The 21,442-nt window shown below is 44.2% G+C and overlaps 1 protein-coding gene across 3 annotated transcripts in view; it reads right to left on the bottom strand.

The window, feature by feature from the left end:
* Positions 1–21,442, bottom strand: part of TMEM67 (transmembrane protein 67) — a 76,487-nt gene that overhangs the window by 37,197 nt on the left and 17,848 nt on the right. For all 3 annotated transcript variants that reach the window (XM_077493035.1, XM_077493034.1, XM_077493036.1), the window contains 8 exons: positions 20,327–20,404; positions 20,183–20,245; positions 18,886–19,040; positions 12,494–12,602; positions 7,348–7,440; positions 4,732–4,797; positions 3,243–3,399; positions 522–645 (listed from right to left, as the gene is read on the bottom strand). In XM_077493035.1, coding sequence (XP_077349161.1) covers positions 522–645; positions 3,243–3,399; positions 4,732–4,797; positions 7,348–7,440; positions 12,494–12,602; positions 18,886–19,040; positions 20,183–20,245; positions 20,327–20,404 — 845 coding nt within the window. The remainder of the gene's footprint in view (positions 1–521; positions 646–3,242; positions 3,400–4,731; positions 4,798–7,347; positions 7,441–12,493; positions 12,603–18,885; positions 19,041–20,182; positions 20,246–20,326; positions 20,405–21,442) is intronic.

The following is a 21,442-nucleotide window of genomic DNA, read 5'->3' as shown; positions in this document are numbered from 1 at the left end:
CGATCCGCTCTGCAGATGGATAGAAAAATAGGATTTTCCTCCGTCTGCAGAATTGGACCATAGGGGAGACGGACGATATCGGGTGTCAGCAGATGTTCATCCGCTGACACCCGCTATCCCAAAGGGATGCATGTATGTCCGTATTTCATCCGCAAACGGATGGATGAAATATGGACATACTGTCCGCATGTGTGAAAGGGGCCTATACAATTTAATAGCAGATACTTTTCCCTTCCAGTTCCAGTGTTTAGTGATTCCTGTGCTCCTAGATGGGGGCTCCGGAAGAAGCAGATCACTTCAGTGTTTAATGCTGTTTAAATTCTATTTGTGACATTCTGGTCACAAAGCCATGAAAAGTCAATGCAGTGAACAGCACCATATCTACAAAGCCCTTTTTTTAACAACCTTTTTTTACAACCTTTCCAACCCAGCGATTTGGAGCACAGGTTGGGTGTCACACATGCGTGCAAAGTCTAAATCATTAGTTCTAAGGGCGATTATCTGTAAAAGTACCAATGTACCTGATAGTGATTTTAGAGGCAATTCGGATCACACGCGGTGAGCTGCTTAGAGTATTTTCTCTTCCACTTAGGGTGTCAACCAAGAATATTCGACGAGTCAGCAGCCAGTTGTTAACATTGTTTCCTTGTAAAAATGTTTAACAGCAAGACAAGATTTAGGAGCAAAGCAAGTCCAAAGAAATTCAATATTATGGGTATAGGACATCCTTCCATTTTACATTTCCAACTCCCCTTACCTAACTCCCAACTGAAAAATATTCTACTTTTGTTGAAAAAAAAAGGGGGGGGGGGGTTAATATGTTCAACCACATTTGCGCAGGGGTCACCCTGATGACCTTCAACAGGATAAAACGGCAGTTTGATCTTGCCAATTTCCTTTTCTTCAGATATCTGCAGATCCATCACACCTATCAGTCTCAATTTAGTTTACATCTAATCTTGAATAAGTTGGATTTTCTTCTACGGGATGACTCTTTGACTAAAACATTATCTTAAATCTACAAGGCTCTTATGCCCATGGTTTATGATGAGTTGGAGTGACTTCAGACTTGGTGGCATGCGGAGGTGCCGGGCCTGGACAGTGAGGATTGGGAGGACATTTGGGAATATCCCCTTTTTCAGCTGATTACAGTGAGAGACAGATTAATCTAATTTAAAATTCTTCACATGGTTAGGACGTTTATGATCTCTGGTCTCAGGTTACTAACGTTATACACTCTTTGACTACCATATCCGTTCCGATGACAGTTGATGTATGTATACTGGGGCTGGTAAACCCGTTGGCATTTACACATGCTACCTAAACATTTCTTGGTTTGATGTAATTTTTTTATGCCAGGAAGGTCATAGTGTTGAAGTGGAAGTCTGATCATGCTCCTACCCTTAATTTTTGAAAGGTTCTGATCATTCATGTAATCCCCCTTTATAAGGCAACATATCTTTCATAAGGCTGCCACAAAAAATTTATTAAAGTGTGGGATCTGTGGGTCAATTCGGATATTACAGTTGGGAATAGTGCTGATCCAGTTGCTCATTAATTATCAGTATTGCCGCTTGAGAATACCAGAAGGAAAGGTGCTGCCTCTTTTTCTTTCTAGTTTGATCCTCCCGTGCCGCTGCCAGAGGGGGTTACCCATCCCTCATGGTGGTAATGAGGGTCTCTTAATTACTGCTGAAAATTTTGTATGGAGCTGTAGCTAAGTATGTGTCTCCTGTTGACCGCCTCCTATTTCGTGGTACTGAGCAATTGTTAATTGCATTATACGTAGTTAAGTTGAATGATAAACCTGTGTTGAATGCATGCTGTATTATTTTTTCCAGCTAGGGAATGGCCAAAGGCTCTGTTTTAACTATTTCATAATTTTATATATTAATAAAAATAATTATAAAAAAAAAAAAAAAACAGATATATTACTACACAAGTCACTTTGTAATTATTCTTGCTAAAAATTACTTTTCCATTTCAATCTGCAGCATACAATTTTAATATTGCTCGACTCCGGGGCATTCTGTACACTATCTCTATAAAGAATGCCCACAGAAGCGACAGTTGCATACCACTTATGCAACTGACTCGCTTTTTTTTCTAGCAGTTGTTCTCTTAACACAAATATAGAACTAATAAAGAGTTAGTAATAGGTAGACCCTTCCACTGAGCACTCCAGATCTAGGAGGTGATTGGAATCCATGTGCCAGTTTCATCAGAAGCAGGTATAATTCTGAAGATTGCTTTAATCCTTGTAAGTTACGTAATTTACTCACAGGGGTTTTTCTCATCACAGGAGCGGACAACAGAGCCAAAAAACAGCCAACAGGCTTGTCAAGAACAAAAGACTGTCTGCAAATCAAGGAGCTACCTGAAGGACATTAAAGCCTAGTACACACCACTAGTTTGTTTTCGTTCAACCCGCTGACAGCTCAAGAGCGCTGTACTAACAATCTGATGTTAGTACAGCAATCTCCCCTGCTGAGCCATTATGTTATGACAGGGGGATGGGCCCCCCTCCGCCACAACACTCCAGTCAGCGGTCTCAGCCATTGGCAGACAGTGCTGATCAGGAGCTGCTCAGCAGACATTTTTTGGTCATTGAGCCTTCAACAGAAGCCAGCCGAACGGCAGGCTTCTATCGGACTGGCTACCATATATACACACAGGCCGAATGTCGGTAGCTTCTTTTAAACCAGCCAATGCCAGCCAGTCCGTGTGTACTAGGCTTAAGCCAACGTCAGATGAGGCAGAAATTTTCACCTGGTTAAAACATAAAGAATGCATGAACAGAACACCAGATGGAAGCCTTTGAAATCTGGAAAACAGAAGCTTGATGCTAACATTTTCCTGAAGCCCTCACAGCCCTGGTGGAGTGAGCCCTAACTGGAAGGAGGAACCCGATCCTTGAAACTATAAGCCTGAATGATGGTCTGTCGGAGCCACCAAAAATAGGTGGAATGAGAAACCAGGTGCCTTTCCTATCACAAAGCCACATTCTTCCAATGGATTTTCTATAAATGTAAAATGTGAAAAAATACTTCTCCAGGAAGGAGACACATGTTATGAGCTTGTGATACAGAAAGAGCCAATAAGCGTATCCAAACTTCTATAGAAACAACTTCAGAACAGAAGTTTGATGCTGATTGATGGCTGTCATGGAAATAGAACAAGTCTTATTCAAGATAAATAATAAGTGAGGCCAGTTATGAACAAACAGAATTTTACAGGCTTACCTAAATTGACAAATTGGTCATTGTACTGAAGGTTAAGGTTTAAGACGGGCACAGGCCATATGTTCTGCTGACTGTCACTTCCGCGGTAGGAGAGATATACATCATAAAACACAGGTTCTGGAAAGTCAAGGAGGATCTTGGACACAGACAGCTCACACTATGCAAGACAAACCATAGTAATGAACATCAGAAATTCACAGCAAAACTGTAACAAAAACACACACACACGAAACTATTCAGTATCAAGCTTTGTTTAATAACTTCAAAATGCCTCTGTTGTGTCCTAAGAAACCTCTAATTCTGGGTCTGCATGAGACACCACATACCACAATGCAATGGCAGTTGTCTCAGTGATCGATGGTGAGGCATATGAATTGCACTGCAATGTCTAATGGGGTAATGCCTATACTCACTTTCTTTAAATTTGAATCTTGCACGGGGCTCTTTACAGAGCAGAAGAAGCACCTTTACACAGCAGACCATAGAGCTTTCTGTTTACAATGTGGAAATTGCTGGTGCTATATAAATACCTGTAATAAATAATAATGGTCACCATAGGAAGTGCGCTCCTGCTAGGACTGCAAGTGACGTACAGATGCATGTCCAGCCAAGCTGCCTATAAGATTTATTCATTCATAGCTTTTTTTTAGTAACCAAATTTACTGCCAAAAACATTCCCTCTCTTCAGATGTGAGGCATTCATGAAGAAGAAGAAGAAAAAAGAAAAAAACTTCACTTAAAAAAAAGGGTCATGATTACCTAATGCACATTAAATTATTTTTTTTTTTGCTTGCAGTTTAGTGCTGCTAATTTTCCTTCTTTTTTTTTTTAAAAGTGGTTGTAAATATTGAAGGTTTTTTTTTACCTTCGTGCATTCTATGCATGAAGGTAAAAAACCTTCAGTATGCAGCTCCCCCCACAGCCCCTCTATTACTTACCCAAGCCACATCACGATCCAGTGATGTGCATGAGAGTGGTTGCTCTACTGGGTCTCTGCCTCCTCATTGGTTGAGAAACACCATCGGGACCTGCTGTCAATTACATTCAGTGAGGAGGGCGCAGGGGAGGGGATGAGCCCCGTTTTGTGTGTCTTATTGGCACACAGAGGGGGGCTCAGGAGCAAGCACACGCACAAGTGCACCCATAGCAAGCAGCTTGCCATAGGGGCATTTTGGCTAGAGGTGTGCTGACAGGGGACCTAAGAAGAGGAGGATCACAGCTGCTCTGTGCAAAACAATTACATAAAGCAGGTAAGTAGAAGATGTTTGTTATTAAAAAAAAAAAACCTTTAGAATCATGTTAAGATTGCAATGTTTTTTGTCTGAGGGCATGCCTCAAATTGGGTCATGTAAAACATCTGAAACTGTTATACAGCCACTAGTGTTCCTCCTTTAGGAAGGTTGAACTTAAAATTATTATTTAACACCTCCAAAACTGGGGTAAAGTTACATTTTTATAGCAGTAAAAGTTTGTGTCACTCAGTTCTTACATTTTGGTCGTATGTCGTTCCAAATTCATATGCAGCGTTTAACCGTTTGGAAGTGTCAGGACACAGCTGTAAAAAAAAATAAAAAACAGCCAATAAATAGAGAGTTTCACACTTTTTGCATTCATAATTTTCCCCCTGATCAGTAACACCAGGAGGTACAATGAGGTACAATATACTTGAAAATAATGATCTATTGGTTTTACTGAAAGGCAACCTGTCATATGGATGCTGATTTACCAAAGGAGTTTAGAATCTTTACACAATAAGTTGTGTGACTATTCATTTCTGTTATCCAATCATGTGAAAAGCTAATAACTGTTTATTTTATTTGCACATGACTAGATGAAGTGAATATTCACACTCCTTTAGTAAATCAACCCAGTGGTTTCTTACCAATACCAGCCAGATGCAAGCACCAAGCAGCCATCTGGACTGGTACCATGTAAAATGTCCTTTCAACTTGATGGCTATAGTATAGAAATAGTTCTGGTTGTCTGGATGTTGCTTGTTCAGTACTGCAACTCCTGCATTCAAAAGCCCCTACAGACATTAGATAGTATAGGGACATGCATGATACATTTCTGCTATGGACCTACTGAAGTACAAAAAATACATATATTTTTAGGGTGTTTTCTTTGGCGATACTGTCTTGCAAAAAATGCTTTCATTTTTCTATGCAGTCTATAGACAAAAGACATGACAAAACAAAAAAATATACTTGTTTTAAAACAACTGTTATGTCAGTGTACATAAAAGTGCACACTTTATTCTACAATGTGTCCCGTTTCAAATGATGAGCATAGTTTTCACAAATTAAAAGTAAAAGGCTGGGGGCGTGTCCAGGATGGCAATGGGAGCAGACATGTATGTCTGAGCTCCCCAGGACCGGCTTGTTAAATCCTGATTTATTGGGTGCAGACCCCTAATACAGACTCCCCCACACCTCTTCTACTGGGGGGGGATCATTCCACAGGGTCTGGGGGAGAAATCAGCAGCTGTAGCCCCGGGCAGAGTGGCCGGAGCGGCGCCGCGGACTAGGCCAAAGACGGGGACTCGCCTGGAGAACCTGCCCGTGACCTCATAGGGCCGGCGCGGACGCCTGGGAAAAAAAAGTGCAGCCCAAAAAAAGATCCTCGTGCATCTCTTCTAGCAGGATTCTTAGGCGAGGTCGTGGCTCTGTCTCTAGTGTCGGGCTTCACAACCTTTTTCCGGGATCTTGGCTGGTTCTTTCTCCTTTGCATACCCTGAAGAGGGTATCAGGAGCGGAGGAGGATGCCTCCCACTCCTCCTCTGACAGATCTGGGACAGATCTGGGATGTCCAATTTCCACTTATCTAGGGTTTTTTCAAGTTTCTTCAAGGGGGCTATGGACAAGTGGGTGGAATGCCAGCGCAATGCTCTGTGTTCCAAGTTCTCATTTTTTGAAGCCTATTAGAGCCCGTGGCTCTAATCAAGTGGTTAAAAAAAAAAACCCTGCTGCTGTAATTGCAAGCGCCCAGCATCCGAAAAGGGGCCGGACAACTGAATAGGGGGTGGCAGCGGCGGCCATGGATAAATTCATGCTATGCATGAATGTATCCATGATACATATAGGGGAGTGGCTGAAGAGAGGGGGCAGCACCCGTGCGCCCTTAATGGACGCACTGCCACTGGTGTTCACCCTTGAAATGGCAACAAACTATGGTACCTAAATATTTTTAACCATGACACTTTACAAGCCTTTACAGGTTATCGGTGTACAGTTTATTGTGAATAATGGCCCCGGAATTATTGTTCTCATTCTCACATTCATGGCATTACCTCACATATGTGGTGCAATTGCTGTTTACGTACATATGTGGGACCTGCAGGCAGTGGCCCTTCTCACTTCAGTAAAAGTGATCAGGTGGCTGTAGAGATTCCAGGACCACTTTAGCTGATCTCTGGCTGTAAAAAATGACACCAAGCTCATGACTGCACCTGTTTGTTGTTATAACCGCTTGTTGGCATGACATGTCAAGGATAGCAATAGGAATAGTTTCACATGACAGACTAACTGTGGGCCAGCTTGGTTAAAACCAGTTCTACATGTTGCATAACTGTAAGGCCGCTGGGGACACCACAATCCACTGTAGTAGCATTTTCTACATACCGTAAGTGAGGCATTCTTCTAGAGGAGTAAGAGCAACTTCCCTCTGCTGCTGGGGTGCTGCCCTCAGGTGCTCCTGTCCCTCCACCACTCAAGAGCTACGTGGTAATTTTGTCAATGAATACTAGGCAAGCTTAGAGGTCAAGATGAAGGGTGGATGATATCACAATCTTCACCTCAGCCAATCAGAGTCTGTCTAGTATTTATTGACCTGAATAAAAGGTGGTTCCTGCGGAACTGGAGTCAGGAGTGCTGCTTCTGGCAGCAGAGAGAGTCCCTCCTACCCCTCCAAAAGATGGATGTATGTTTCAAATGCTACTATAATGCAGTGTCTCCAGCAGCCATACAGTTATGGCATCTGTAGAATCAGGTTTAACCTAGTCCATGATGTGAAATTATTCCTGGAGTTCTAGTTAATTTTTTTCAGGGCATCTGTCATATGCTCTAGGTACTCAACTGGTTAAAGAAAATACAGTACTTCCAATTACCTGCAGTAAGCCTCCTTGAAGTGACCTCCATGCAATGAACTTCCCTCTAACATCATACAAAGCTGCTAAAAATGCCAGTTTTGTGTTCTGCGCCTGAAATACAATACAATAACACATTCCATTAACAAAATTATATTCATTCAAGAGTTTAAAATCAGGCACCTTTTGAAATCTCCTAATCAGTGTAATTTTGTTCAGCCACCTTATCTCATAGTACACATCTACACAGTGCACAGAACACTCTTCTACCTGCTTCACTTCTCCATTGTAGAAGTTCACCTCCTAGCTCATGATTGTACAGGGGTCTTGATGACAATTTACTGTCTAGGGAGCAGTCAGAGGGGTGACACTGGGCTGAGCAGCCAAAAAGGTGGAGCTGCATTGCTGAACCAGGAGATAAGTGTGTCACCTCACCTGAATGAAAATCTGCATTGGCAGATGGTGTAAACCAAACAAAATTACTAGTTTTTTGGCAGGCAAAACAAATAGGTGCATGTATCATACCATAGCAACATAACCTACAATTGGCTCAACTCACAAAACTGACACAACAGGATAAGATCGCTTACTTTCAAAAAACTGTTTTTCTAATAAAATTGGAAAATTACAGTCCAATGGTTAATATTCTTACTTATCCAGTTTTAGAGCTCTGTAAATGTAGCCTATTTTATGGGTGCTTTTACTTGATATTAACACGGAGGCAAATTGAGCTAAACTCCATTATACTTACCTCCTTTCAACAGTCCGACATCTGTCTCTGGCGCCAGCATCGTATACCTTGCATCTTCCAGGTGACGGCTGTAGCCGTCTTCATTGGCTGGTGTGGGATGACATACATCACTCCTACGAATGTGCAGGAGTAAAGCAAATACATGACTCTGTATTAATGAGCAGTGTGAACTGAAGCATTGATGGAATGGGGACACAGGTGATGCACATGTGCAGTGATTACACACCGCCCATTGAGAGCAGTTTGGGGAAAATAAAATTCAGTTTGTCTTGCCTAGTGACCAGTTCAATGATTAAAGCGGGAGTCCGCCGGGACTCCGCGTTTTTTTTTTTTTTTAAAAGCCAGCAGCTACAAATACTGCAGCTGCCGACTTTTAAAATAGTGACACTTACCTGTCCAGCGCGCCCGTGATGTCGGCACCCGAAGCCGATCTCTCGATCGTCTCTCAGGTGCTGCCGCCGCCATCTTGGGTATGGGAATCAGGAAGTGGAGCCTTTCGGCTTCATTTCCCGGTTCCCTACTGCTGCGCAATAAGGATGGACCTGCTGCCTCTGGGATCTGTGTGTTTCCCAGCAGGCAGCGGGGGGACTTTCGGAAAGTGGCGTAATCTACGCCCCTTTCCGCAGAGAGCTATCCCGGAAGTGGGTGCAGATACCTGTACTGTACAGGTACCTGCACCCCCCTCCCCCCTGAAAGGTGCCAATTGTGGCGCCGGAGGGGGGGAGGGTTCCGATGAGCAGAAGGTCCACTTTAGGGTGGACCTCCGCTTTAAGTCAAGTGTATGACGAAACATGTCGGATTTTGGCTACTAGGCGAATGAGTGAGGTACATATAGGATGCTGAACATCTTACATTGATCCTTGCAAAGTGGCGGTACAGTTAAGGAGCGGTGAGAGACTATCCAACATTTCCGCATATCCTGGGTCCGCCGTGACCACCTATGCTTCAGTATGAGCTATTCAAGAGTGCTGTGACTTTTTGTATTTGGCATGTTTACTCATCCTTTGATGTGAGTGCAATGTGAGAGTTTTTTTATGTGCGATTAAAAGGTTTTATACTGTATCACACTATGGAAGCAAATCTTTTCTTTGTTGCATGAGAGCATCTATGGGAATAGCCGTGGCATCTATGGGAACAGCCATGGCACCAGCCCTGTATTCTGAATTGGAAATTTGGATATCCAATTTAAACCCTGTAAAGGGGAAAAGCGTATCCAGCCAAACATAAAAGTGTGAGGCATATACAGCGGGTGAGAGTAACCACATAAGGGGAGAGGAGTCACATCTAGAGCGGTGTGGTGGAGGAGTGTAGATGTAACCTGCTTTTTATTGAAGAGACACTGGTTAACGTTTTTTCACTATTTCATTATTTGGATTATGATCTGAAGATTCAATGTATGGACTATGATTTCACTGGGTTACATTATATTATGTTCTCAGGAAGTTTCACAGTGGTGATTGTAACAATTTTTTCAGGAAGTGGACACTGTTTGATAAAACTTGAAACAATTCATTTGATTCTCGTTCTCTGTTTATTTATTTTCAGTGTTGAACAATATTCCGTCACAGGGTGATTTGTTTTAATAGATTGTATGTATTTGCTATCACTAATCATCTGGTGAGATGCACTATATAATAATTTATGTTAATTGATCTTGATGCAAGTTATATTTTATTTTATTTTATATTTTTTTCCTTTTCTGTATGCACAGGGCAGGATTTGCACAGTGAAGTAACATTTAGTAATTCATGTTCACTGGAGTGGATCGATAGTATTTAATATTTATTTTTAATTCACTGGTGTGAATGTGCAGGAGTGCAGTCAACCTGGCACACAGGTGCTATGGTGCAATAGAATGTACATTCCAAGGAAGACTATGAGCAGGGAGGTAGGTTTCTTGCATGGAAACATTGCATGACTCTCCTGCAATAAAGAACCTGCCTGCTCACTAAAAGTCAGGGGGACAATCCAAAAAGTATCCAATGAGTTTTGGAGATTCAAAAATATCCAAAGATAATCTCATCATTAGAGCTTGAAAACAATGTGAATAGATTAGAAGTGAACTGGAATGTTATTTCTTTCAATGTAATTAGAAGCACACACCAGTGGGCAGAAAAGTACATTTTCATATAGTTTTCTATTTCTTTGGTATAGTGGTAGTCTTATAGTCTGCACTTTGTTTCAGTTGCATTCTTGCTTTCTATGAAGGGAGTTAAATTATCTGTGTGTAATAATCTTAATCATATGTGTGTCACCAACTGATGCAAATGATTTGTAAGGTGCTATGGCAGGGGTAGGCAACCTTTTGAGCACAGTGTGCCGAAAAATGTTTTCAAAGAAATTGAGCGTGATGATTTTATAACAAAAAAAGGTCGAACTTCACATTCTCAATCACGAAAAGGATTTCTTTTTATAAAGTAAATGCTGTAAACTACTTGAGTAGCGAGAAATTAACATCCTGCACTCTCCTCTCAAGCCTCAGATGAGCCCCAATTCATCCACCTTCACAAATCAGATCACCGTCCCCCTGCAAATCTTTTTCACCACTGTAACCACCTGCTCATCTGCCCCACCACTGTAACCCCCCTGCACATCTCTTCCACCACTGTACCCCCCTGCTCATCTGCCCCACCACTGTAACCCCCCTGCTCATCTGCCCCACCACTGTACCCCCTGCTCATCTGCCCCACCACTGTACTAACCTACACATCTGCCCCACCACTGTAATACCCTGCACATCTGCCCCACCACTGTACCCGCCTGCTCATCTGCACCACCACTGTACTAACCTACACATCTGCCCCGCCACTGTAATACCCTGCACATCTGCCCCACCACTGTAATACCCTGCACATCTGCCCCACCACTGTACTACCCTGCACATCTGCCCCACCACTGTACTACCCTGCACATCTGCCCCACCACTGTAATACCCTGCACATCTGCCCCACCACTGTAATACCCTGCCCCACCACTGTACTACCCTGCACATCTGCCCCACCACTGTAATACCCTGCACATCTGCCCCACCACTGTACTACCCTGCACATCTGCCCCACCACTGTACTACCCTGCACATCTGCCCCACCACTGTAATACCCTGCACATCTGCCCCACCACTGTACTACCCTGCTCATCTGCCCCACCACTGTATTACCCTGCTCATCTGCCCCACCACTGTATTACCTTGCACATCTGCCCCACCACTGTAACCCCCTGCTCATCTGCCCCACCACTGTAACCCCCTGCTCATCTGCCCCACCACTGTAACCCCCTGCTCATCTGCCCCACCACTGTAACCCCCTGCTCAACTTCCCCACCACTGTAACCCCCTGCTCATCTGCTCCACCATTGTAACCCCCTGCTCATCTGCCCCACCACTGTAACCCCCTGCTCATTTGTCCCACCACTGTAACTCCCTGCTCATTTGTCCCACCACTGTAACTCCCTGCTCATCTGCCCCACCACTGTACTACCCTGCTCATCTGCCCCAGCAATGTACACCCTTTCTCATCTGCCCCACCAACTGTAACTCCCCTGTTCATCTGCCCCAGCAATGTACCCCCTTTCTCATCTGCCCCACCAACTGTAACACCCCTGTTCATCTGCCCCACCACTGTAACCCCCTGTACATCTTCCCCACCACTGTAACCCCCTGTACATCTTCCCCACCACTGTAACCCCCTGTACATCTGCTCCATCACTGTAACCCCCTTCTCATCTGCCCCACCACTGTACTACCCTGCTTATCTGCCCCATCAATGTACCCCCTTTTTCATCTGCCCCACTACTGCAACCCCCTGCTCATCTGCCCCACCACTGTAACCCCCTGCTCATCTGCCCGACCACTGTAACCCCCTGCTCATCTGCCCCACCACTGTACTACCCTGCTCATCTGCCCCACCACTGTACCCCCTTTCTCATCTGCCTCCCCAATGTAGCCTGTTTCTCATCTGCCCAACCACTGTACACCCCTGCTCTTCTGTCCCACCACAGTATCCCCCTGCTCATCTGCCCCACCAATGTTCCCACTTTCTAATCTGCTCCACTGCTGTACCCCCATCACAAAAGCTGGCAATTGCAGCTACAGCAAAGTTAGAGAACCAAACAATGTTTCTCATCTTTTAAACTCTGCAACTCGAATGCATTAGTGTCTCACTGACACTTCCCTGCACTGCTCTAATGATGGGGAGGGAGTCGAGTGCCGGCAAAAGAGCCTTTGTGTGCCGCTTGCAGCACTAGAGGTTGCCTACCCCTGTGCTATGGAATATAATGTCACACATAAATGAATAAAACAGAAAAAAGTAGGTAACTCGCCCTTATAGTAAATAGAATGTCAATTTAAAAAATCCCAGTATTGAATTACTGGTTTAGGTTAGAGCTAAATACCTCCAGTATACAGTAATTTTGGCTCACCTGTTCACCCCACTTAAAGCTGAAGTTTTCTGGGAATGGAGAAGCTGTAAGTACTCGGACAGCTAATCCCGGCTGGTCATCATAAAACAGCCATGGAACGTTGGTCCTCCTGTGAGAAAAACCATTCATTGGACAGTTGTAGTACATTGAAAAATGCATGATAAACGGGTTCAATATATTGGAGCCTCGTCCATAGCAGATTGTAGCTGTAATTTCTATACTGCAGTTGGAAATCAAATATTGATCTACTTTTTATGTTTCTACGTTTTCTACCTAACTATTGACCAAAAAGCACACCAGTTTAACTTCATGGCAATGCTTGAACAGACACTATGGGGTTGATTTACTAAAACTGGAGAGTGCAAAATCTGGTGCAGTTGTGCATGGTAGCCAATCAGCTTCTAACTTCAGGTTGTTCAATTAAGCTTTAATAAAGATACCTGGAAGCTGATTGGTTTCTAGGCAGAGCTGCATCAGATTTTGCGCTCTCCGGGTTTAGTAAATCAACACCTTTGAATAGTGATGTAAGGCCACTAAGGTTATACCAGATGCATGTCTTTCTGTACAAAGCAGGCAAAAGGTCAGCGTGATAGAATAATATTAAAAGGAATCTGTCACCAAAGTGCACATGGATATGTAGCAATTTCTGGATTAGAAAGTAAGATCCCCTTGTATCCAGTTAATGTTACACAAAGTCCACTCCAGAGGCAGATGTTTTTGAATACTTATCTGCAGTGTCTAGACCAGCTATTTTCAATCACTGGCACAGAGAAGTGTTGAAATGTAGCACCCCCAGCTATAGTCTAATGCCGTGTACACACGGTCGGACTTTCCGGCAGAAAAAGTCAGACGGAATCATTTCATCGGATATTCCTATCGTGTGTGGGCTTCAGCGGACTTTTGTTATTTTTTTTCGAAAATTCTGACGGACCTAGAAATAGAACATGTTTTAAATCTTTCCGATGGAATCAATTCCTATCGGGAAAACCATTTGTCTGTATGTTGTTCCGACAGACCAAAAATGACGCAGGGGCAGCTATTGGCTACTGAACTTCCTTTTTCTAGTCCGTCGTACGTGTTGTACGTCACCACGTTCTAAACAATCAGACTTTGGTGTGATCATGTGTAGGCAAGTTTCAGCGGAACTCTGTCGGAAAAACCATCAGAGTTTATTCTGATGGAAAAAACGGTTGAGTTTACAGGGCATTAGAGGTATGAACAGAAGGTGTGCACAATACAGTTTTTTTCCATATCTGGTTACTCAGCACTGGCAGAAAAAGTTATTGTTTTAATCTACTGTGCCATGCTTCAAGTTTGGACTTTTCAAAACACTGACATCCAATGAAAAAATATAAATACATGTTTAAACCGTGAGAATTAACTATAGACTACAACCATACGTATACATTATGCTTATTAAGTCTTCTGAAAAATATTTGGTTACTTATCAGCTGATGATCATTTATTATCTTTTACATGTTAATGCTTTCTGCTTGGCTTAAGATGTAATTAAAGGCCAAACTTTTTTTTTTGTTTTGTATAGAGGAATTAAAACACTTGTCAGCTTTTTATTTCCATCTGTGCCCCCATTATGGAGGTTCACCCTCTCTAATTGTTTACCATTATCATTCAGCAAGAAAGTAAAAGTAAATCTCCCAGAACAGCATTACAGGAAAAATATTGCAATGGGAACACTAGTTCTTTAAAGTGCTTGTAAACCCTAAGGCCTCATGCACACGAGACGCAGTTAAACGCGCGTTCAGATGCAGTTGGACAGTTTTTTCAACTGCACCTGAACTCATTCAATGTTATCCTATGTGTCCATGCACACAGTCTCGTTTTTTTCCGTTTATATGCAGTTGCGTTTAATCTCGTTTTTCCAGAAGCAAAAAAATGCGTTCAGAAACAAAAATTTCTGCGTTTCAGACGCAAAACGCGGCAAAACGCGGTAAAACGCGGCAAAACGCCGCTACCGCGTTTAGCCGCGTTTAGCCGCGTTTGCGTTTATATGCGTTTTTAAAGGTGACCTTTTTTTTTACATAAAAAATCTCAAAAATGATTGCAAATGATGAAAAACCATTAGAAAAATATTTTAAACAATTGCAATTGCAAGTGGACAATCCACAACTTGTGGCAAGTGGCGTGGCAAGTGGACAATCCACAACTTGTGGCAAGTGACATGGCAGGTGGCAAGTGATGTGGCAAGTGGACAATCCACAACTTGTGGCAAGTGACGTGGCAGGAGAAGTGGCAAGTGACGTGGAAAGTGGACAATAGACAACTTGTGGCAGGTGACGTGGCAAGTGACCTGGCAGGTGACGCGGCAAGTGACTTGGCAGGTGACGTGGCAAGTGGAAAATCAACAACTTGTGGCAGGTGACTGGCATGTGATGTGGCAAGTGGACAATCCATAACTTGTGGCAGGTGACGTGGCAAGTGACGTGGCAAGTGGACAATCCACTTGTGGCAGGGGATGTGGCAAGTGACGTGGCAAGTGGACAATCCACTTGTGGCAGGTGATGTGGCAAGTGACGTGGCGAGTGGACAATCCACAACTTGTGTCAGGTGACGTGGCAAGTGGACAATCCACAACTTGTGGCAGGTGATGGGGCAAGTGATGTGGCAAGTGGACAATCCACTTGTGGCAGGGGATGTGGCAAGTGACGTGGCGAGTGGACAATCCACAACTTGTGTCAGGTGACGTGGCAAGTGGACAATCCACAACTTGTGGCAGGTGATGTGGCAAGTGATGTGGCAAGTGGACAATCCACTTGTGGCAGGTGACGTGGCAGGGGACGTGGCAAGGGACGTGGCAAGTGGACAATCCACAACTTGTGGCAGGTGATGTGGCTGGTGACGTGGCAAGTGGACAATCCACATCTTGTGGCAGGTGACGTGGAAAGTGGTGTGGCAAGTGGACAATCCACAACTTGTGGCAGATGGCATGGCAGGTGACGTGGAAAGTGGACAATCCACATCTTGTGGCAAGTGACGTGGCAGGTGATGTGGCAAGTGACGTGGCAAGTGGACAATCCACAACTTGTGGCAGGTGACGTGGCAGGTGATGTGGCAAGTGATGTGGCAGGTGATGTGACAAGTGGACAATCCACATCTTGTAGCAAGTGACGTGGCAGCTGACGTGGCAAGTGACGTGGCAGGTGACGTGGCAAGTGACATGGCAAGTGGACAATCCACATCTTGTGGCAAGTGACGTGGCAGCTGACGTGGCAAGTGACGTGGCAGGTGACGTGGCAAGTGACATGGCAAGTGGACAATCCACATCTCGTGGCAAGTGACGTGGCAGGTGATGTGGCAAGTGATGTGGCAAGTGACGTGGCAAGTGGACAATCCACAACTTGTGGCAGGTGACGTGGCAGGTGATGTGACAAGTGACGTGGCAGCTGACGTGGCAAGTGACGTGGCAAGTGGACAATCCAAAACTTGTGGCAGGTGACGTGGCAAGTGACGTGGCAGGTGACGTGGCAAGTGATGTGGCAAGTGGACAATCCACAGCTTGTGGCAAGTGACGTGGCAAGTGGACAATCCACAACTTGTGGCAGGTGACGTGGCAGGTGACGTGGCAAGTGAACAATCCACAACTTGTGGCAGGTGACGTGGCAAGTGACGTGGCAGGTGAAGTGGCAAGTGACGCGGCAAGTAGACAATCCACAACTTGTGGCAGGTGATGTGGCAAGTGACGTGGCAGGTGATGTGGCAAGTCACGTGGCAAGTGGACAATCCACAACTTGTGGCAGGTGATGTGGCTGGTGACGTGGCAAGTGGACAATCCACAGCTTGTGGCAGGTGGCATGGCAGATGACGTGGAAAGTGGACAATCCACATCTCGTGGCAAGTGACGTGGCAGCTGACGTGGCAAGTGACGTGGCAAGTGGACAATCCAAAACTTGTGGCAGGTGACGTGGCAAGTGACGTGGCAGGTGACGTGGCAAGTGATGTGGCAAGTGGACAATCCACAGCTTGTGGCAAGTGACGTGGCAAGTGGACAATCCACAACTTGTGGCAGGTGACGTGGCAGGTGACGTGGCAAGTGAACAATCCACAACTTGTGGCAGGTGACGTGGCAAGTGGACAATCCACAACTTGTGGCAGGTGATGTGGCAAGTGATGTGGCAAATGGACAATCCACTTGTGGCAGGTGACGTGGCAGGGGACGTGGCAAGGGACGTGGCAAGTGGACAATCCACAACTTGTGGCAGGTGATGTGACTGGTGACGTGGCAAGTGGACAATCCACAGCTTGTGGCAGGTGGCATGGCAGATGACGTGGAAAGTGGACAATTCACATCTCGTGGCAAGTGACGTGGCAGGTGATGTGGCAAGTGACGTGGCAAGTGGACAATCCACAATTTGTGGCAGGTGACGTGGCAGGTGATGTGGCAAGTGGACAATCCCCAACTTGTGGCAAGTGACGTGGCAAGTGGACAATCCACAACTTGTGGCAGGTGCCGTGGCAAGTGACACGGCAAATGCAAGTGTACAACTGCTCTCTATGCTGCTGCTGCTCACTCTGATCAAAATAGCAGAAATAGTTAAAAAAAATGCTTTGAGAGCTTGGGGAGGGTCTACATGATGTTATCTTTATAAACGCGTTTAAACGCAAACGCGTCTAAACGCGTCTAAACGCGTCTAAACGCGGCATGCAAACGCGGCAAAACGCGCGTTTCTAAACGCGCGTTTCAGCTTTTTTTTAACAGAGGTTTCATCTGCGTCTCGTGTGCATGAGGCCTTACACCACATGTTTTGCTACAGGTAAAAGCCTATAATAAGGCTTACCTGTAGCTACCCTGGATATCTCCTCAACCTGAATGGTTTAGGACAGGGGTGCCAAACCTTTTAAAGATCGAGGGCCACTTAAGCGACTTAGTAACCAGTTGCGGCCACAATGAGTGGAGCGGGTGGATGACAGGTCCATGTCCACCCTGCATTTGCAGAGCGGACACAGACATGGCTCGCTGTACTCTATGGGCCCTCCGATCTGATCTGCCATGATGGAACGGGACGGATCCCCCTTCTGTTTTTTTTTTTTTGTGGATTGGATTGGAGGTAGGTGGGTGTATACAGACACAAGTGCATTTTGTTTACATCTGTGGCTCAACAGAGGTGAAAAGAGGGTCCGATTGGGTCAGACCATGCATGCCAAAGGGGCCTAATGCTGCTTTCACACTGACTCGCTGTGGTTTACCTGCACTGCATGTGCAGTGCAGTACACCTGTGGCTTTCCTGTGGGTTAGCTGCACTTTGCCTTAGACTTTTATTATATCCTGCAGGTGTGGTACACTTTCTGAAAGCTCACCACACCTGCAGGTAATAACAGAAGTTTATGGCTCAGTGTAGGTAACCCGCAGGTGTTCTGCGCTGCACCTGTGGATCAGTTTGAAAGCAGCCCAGGTACCACTGCAGAAGAGATATTCCCATATATATACACTGTGATTTTAGTATGGTAATAAACTTACCTTTAATAACAGTCTTCCATTCAGGTATCGCTGGCTGTTGCTGTCCCAGGCAAAGTGCATTTGGTATCACTCCGTCTGTGACAGGAGACAGCTCTATACAGGAAGCATTGGTTTATGCAGCTTTGTAGCCACTTGCTTTCTCTACCGCCAGCTTCATTAACAACACTGATGCTCTGGGATGGCAGCTCGGCAACCCACAATCTGGGCTTGCCAACCCGCCATTCCAGAGCAGGAAGTCGCGGGCCACATCAGAGGGCTCCGCAGGCCACTGGATGGGCACCACTGGTTTAGGAGATATCCCCTGTATCTGCATGTGCCATCGTAATCGGCACATACGCACTGAAGCAATGGCACGTACCTCCCACCACCACCCCACACACACACAGTTTGGGGGGATTTCCTCTAATTTCCTGTTTTGGCATGGGACAGGAAGTGAGGGACGTTATAATCCTCACCCATTGTATCCAAAATAAATAAAGCATTTTTAGTTCCAATTTAAAGGGAACATGAAGTGAGAGAATTACAGAGATTGCCATTACTGATCTTTTTCTAGAAAGCCTGTCTTTGGCTTTGGTGCGTTCTCAGCCAGGGATCTGGAACAATGAGAGATAAAGTCAGAGTGAGGTCAAAATGTCTGATTTACATATTTGTTTCAAGTAAGGGACTCAGAAAGCACAGAAGCCCCAGGACCTCCATTACAACCAAGTGTATAGCATTCTCAGAAGGTGAAGTCAGCAATGGCAGCCTGAATTCTCTCATTACAGTTTTCCTCCCAAGAATGATTTTGCGTAAGACTGGAACAGATAGTATTTCAATGAAGACATGTAGAACAATGCTGAAACGTTTAACTTTTTTCAAGACATTATAAAAACTTCAACATATTTTAAAGAGGTTACATATTGTGCATTACATAGTTTACCAGTAAGAGATGGAATGGACAACTCCACGTGCGGCTGTGTTAGCGAATATGTACCGGAACAGACCACAGGCGTCAGCGCTCTGCAGACTCAGAGAGTTCATGTTCATTACACACATGTTCCCCAGAGCCTGGCATGCTGTATGGTTGGAGTACAGCTGTAGAAGAAGAAGAAATCACAGGGCTAGGAAGTACAACAAACATGTGAGTAAGAGTATTATTTTCATTCTGCCTAGAAGTAGAAGTCATAGAGTAGATAGATACGGCACATGCGACAAACTGAAGAGATGGAAATCAAATATAACATAGATATTACATTTGTTATCTACCCAGCTAGCATGCTATCAGTGCTGTGAGTGTGAGCTGGCACTTCGTTCCTAACCTAGGTTTACAGTGAACTTTGGCTGTTGGGGCGAACTTCTGAACTTCAGCTATTTGGTCCCCTGTTCAGCAGTCATCCGATTTTACATAGGATCTTGCTGGCAGAAAGATTCTATGTAAAATCTTTTTTGTACACTGTATGCATGTAACATTTGTGCTAACGTTTACACGCATACAGCACAAATGAGGACATAGGTAGTTCTTCATTGTCCCTGGTTGCTACAATGCAGACAGACAGTCTCTTGCTACCTGTTATCTTTCAATGCTACTACTCAGACAGCCCCTGCCTCATAGAGTCCTTAGTTATTAGGCCACAGGCTGTCCCTGCCTAGGATCCTGGGTCACGAGGATGCTGGTAACTCCTGATATCTAGCGTCCTTGGTTGCGAGGACACAGTTGCCTCCTGCTGCCTATTATCCTTGGTTGCTAGGAAGCAGGCAGCTCATGCAGCTTCTAACACATAGCATCCTTGATATTTAAGGCCAAATGCATGTAAATGTTAGCACAGGAGTTTCCATGCATACAGCGTTAAATTCGGTCCATATGCAGGACAAGGAGTGCAAATTTTTCTTGTGTTCTATGTAGCTCCAGATTACAGAGCTGTAGGCATGAGGTCATAGCATAATATACAGCTTAATTCAGATCTGAAAAAAAAATTACGTATTACAGATCTTATGCAGCATATTTTGTCCCAATGTGCATGAGCCCAAATAGTGCTCTTGTTGTACTGACAGCTGTTTATTATGAGCTAAAATGGTGAGCAGACTGTAAAGTGTAAATGCCATCTACCCATTGCTAAACTATGAATTTTAGGTAATTTTATTGGTGCCTTATTCTTTCTCTAACATTAGCCTTAAATGTTTATTTAAACATACGATACAATCTATCTAATTAATATAAAAGCAGTAGAGAAACATACCAAACAAGCTGCAGCTGCTGCCTGCAAGTGAATGGAAAGCCATTCAGATCTTAGCAAAACTCCCTGGAACAAAAAAAACAGGAAACAATGAGAAATCCTTTTTATGTGTTTTATTATTTGTTCTGCAGAGTACAACAGGCTTACCAGTTGTGCATAGCGGATAGTCGAAATAACTCTGGACAGGATATGGCCACCTGCTGCATTAAAACAAATACCTCCAGCCTAGGAACACAGAAAAAATTGTGATTTCTTTAAATACAGTCACCAACTGGATATGAAAACCTACCAATTATATTACACATGACTTAATTCAATAAACATTACTCTAAATGTATTTTAAATACTAGCAACATTCACCTTTTTTGACATACATAAATACATATGCTAGAAAAAGGAGGAAATTAAAGAAAATTTCTCCAAAGCAATTCTTTAATGAGGAATAGGTACATTTTCCAAAAATATATAAAGTATTTATTGCACAAATTCACTTAACAGTAATCAAAAATAGAAAATACCTCCACCAATTTCATTAAAATTATACAATGTTGCCTACAGACTCAGATGGCCACCACACATTGATATCATTAAACATTTTATAGAGTCACTAATGATTATTGTGTGAGTATAAGTGATAATGTTGTCAAAGACAATGTACTGATATTAAATGAAAGTCAAGCAGAGAGTTGGAATCCCGTCCATGAATCTGTGTAGCCACAATAATAAATTATGGTAGGGGCAGTGGGCTCCAAAAGCAGTAATGAAAAAAATCATGGACAGTTCATGGATAGTGGACACAGGGAAAGAGCAAGTCACTGAGAATGCAGTTATTAAATGGTAGACAGGAAGTAATTGTTGGAAATTCCTTCACTGAACTTTTAAATATCTGTCAGCTTGTTCAGGCTAAAAACAACCAATGTTGGCGGGTAGGTAAATATCTAGGGGGCAGGTGAATGTGTATGTATATACCTTCCTCCCAGCTGGAAGGTGTAAAACAGTAAATCTCACTGCTCTCCCGACAACCACAGAACTGATGTCAAGCCAATATTCTGCTTGCCAATAGCTTAGGGTACGGCTTCCATCTGTTCCTCCGGTTCGCTGCGGTCTGGCCAGTGACAGTGGAAATCCTGAGTAGTAGGAGCCTGCAAGAGGCCCGGGGATTCCAGTGGCTCTTATGAATGTCCCGGGAATAACCAAAGGGGGTTCATCAGCTCAGCTGGTGGACGTGTCTGAGCCCTCGCTACAGGGAGCATGATGGCGTCA

The sequence above is a fragment of the Lithobates pipiens genome, unplaced genomic scaffold, assembly GCF_037356315.1.
Source record: "Lithobates pipiens isolate NorthernLeopardFrog02 unplaced genomic scaffold, aLitPip1_a1.2 Scaffold_19, whole genome shotgun sequence".
Taxonomy (NCBI): domain Eukaryota; kingdom Metazoa; phylum Chordata; class Amphibia; order Anura; family Ranidae; genus Lithobates; species Lithobates pipiens.
This window is presented reverse-complemented; position numbering and strand designations above follow the sequence as displayed.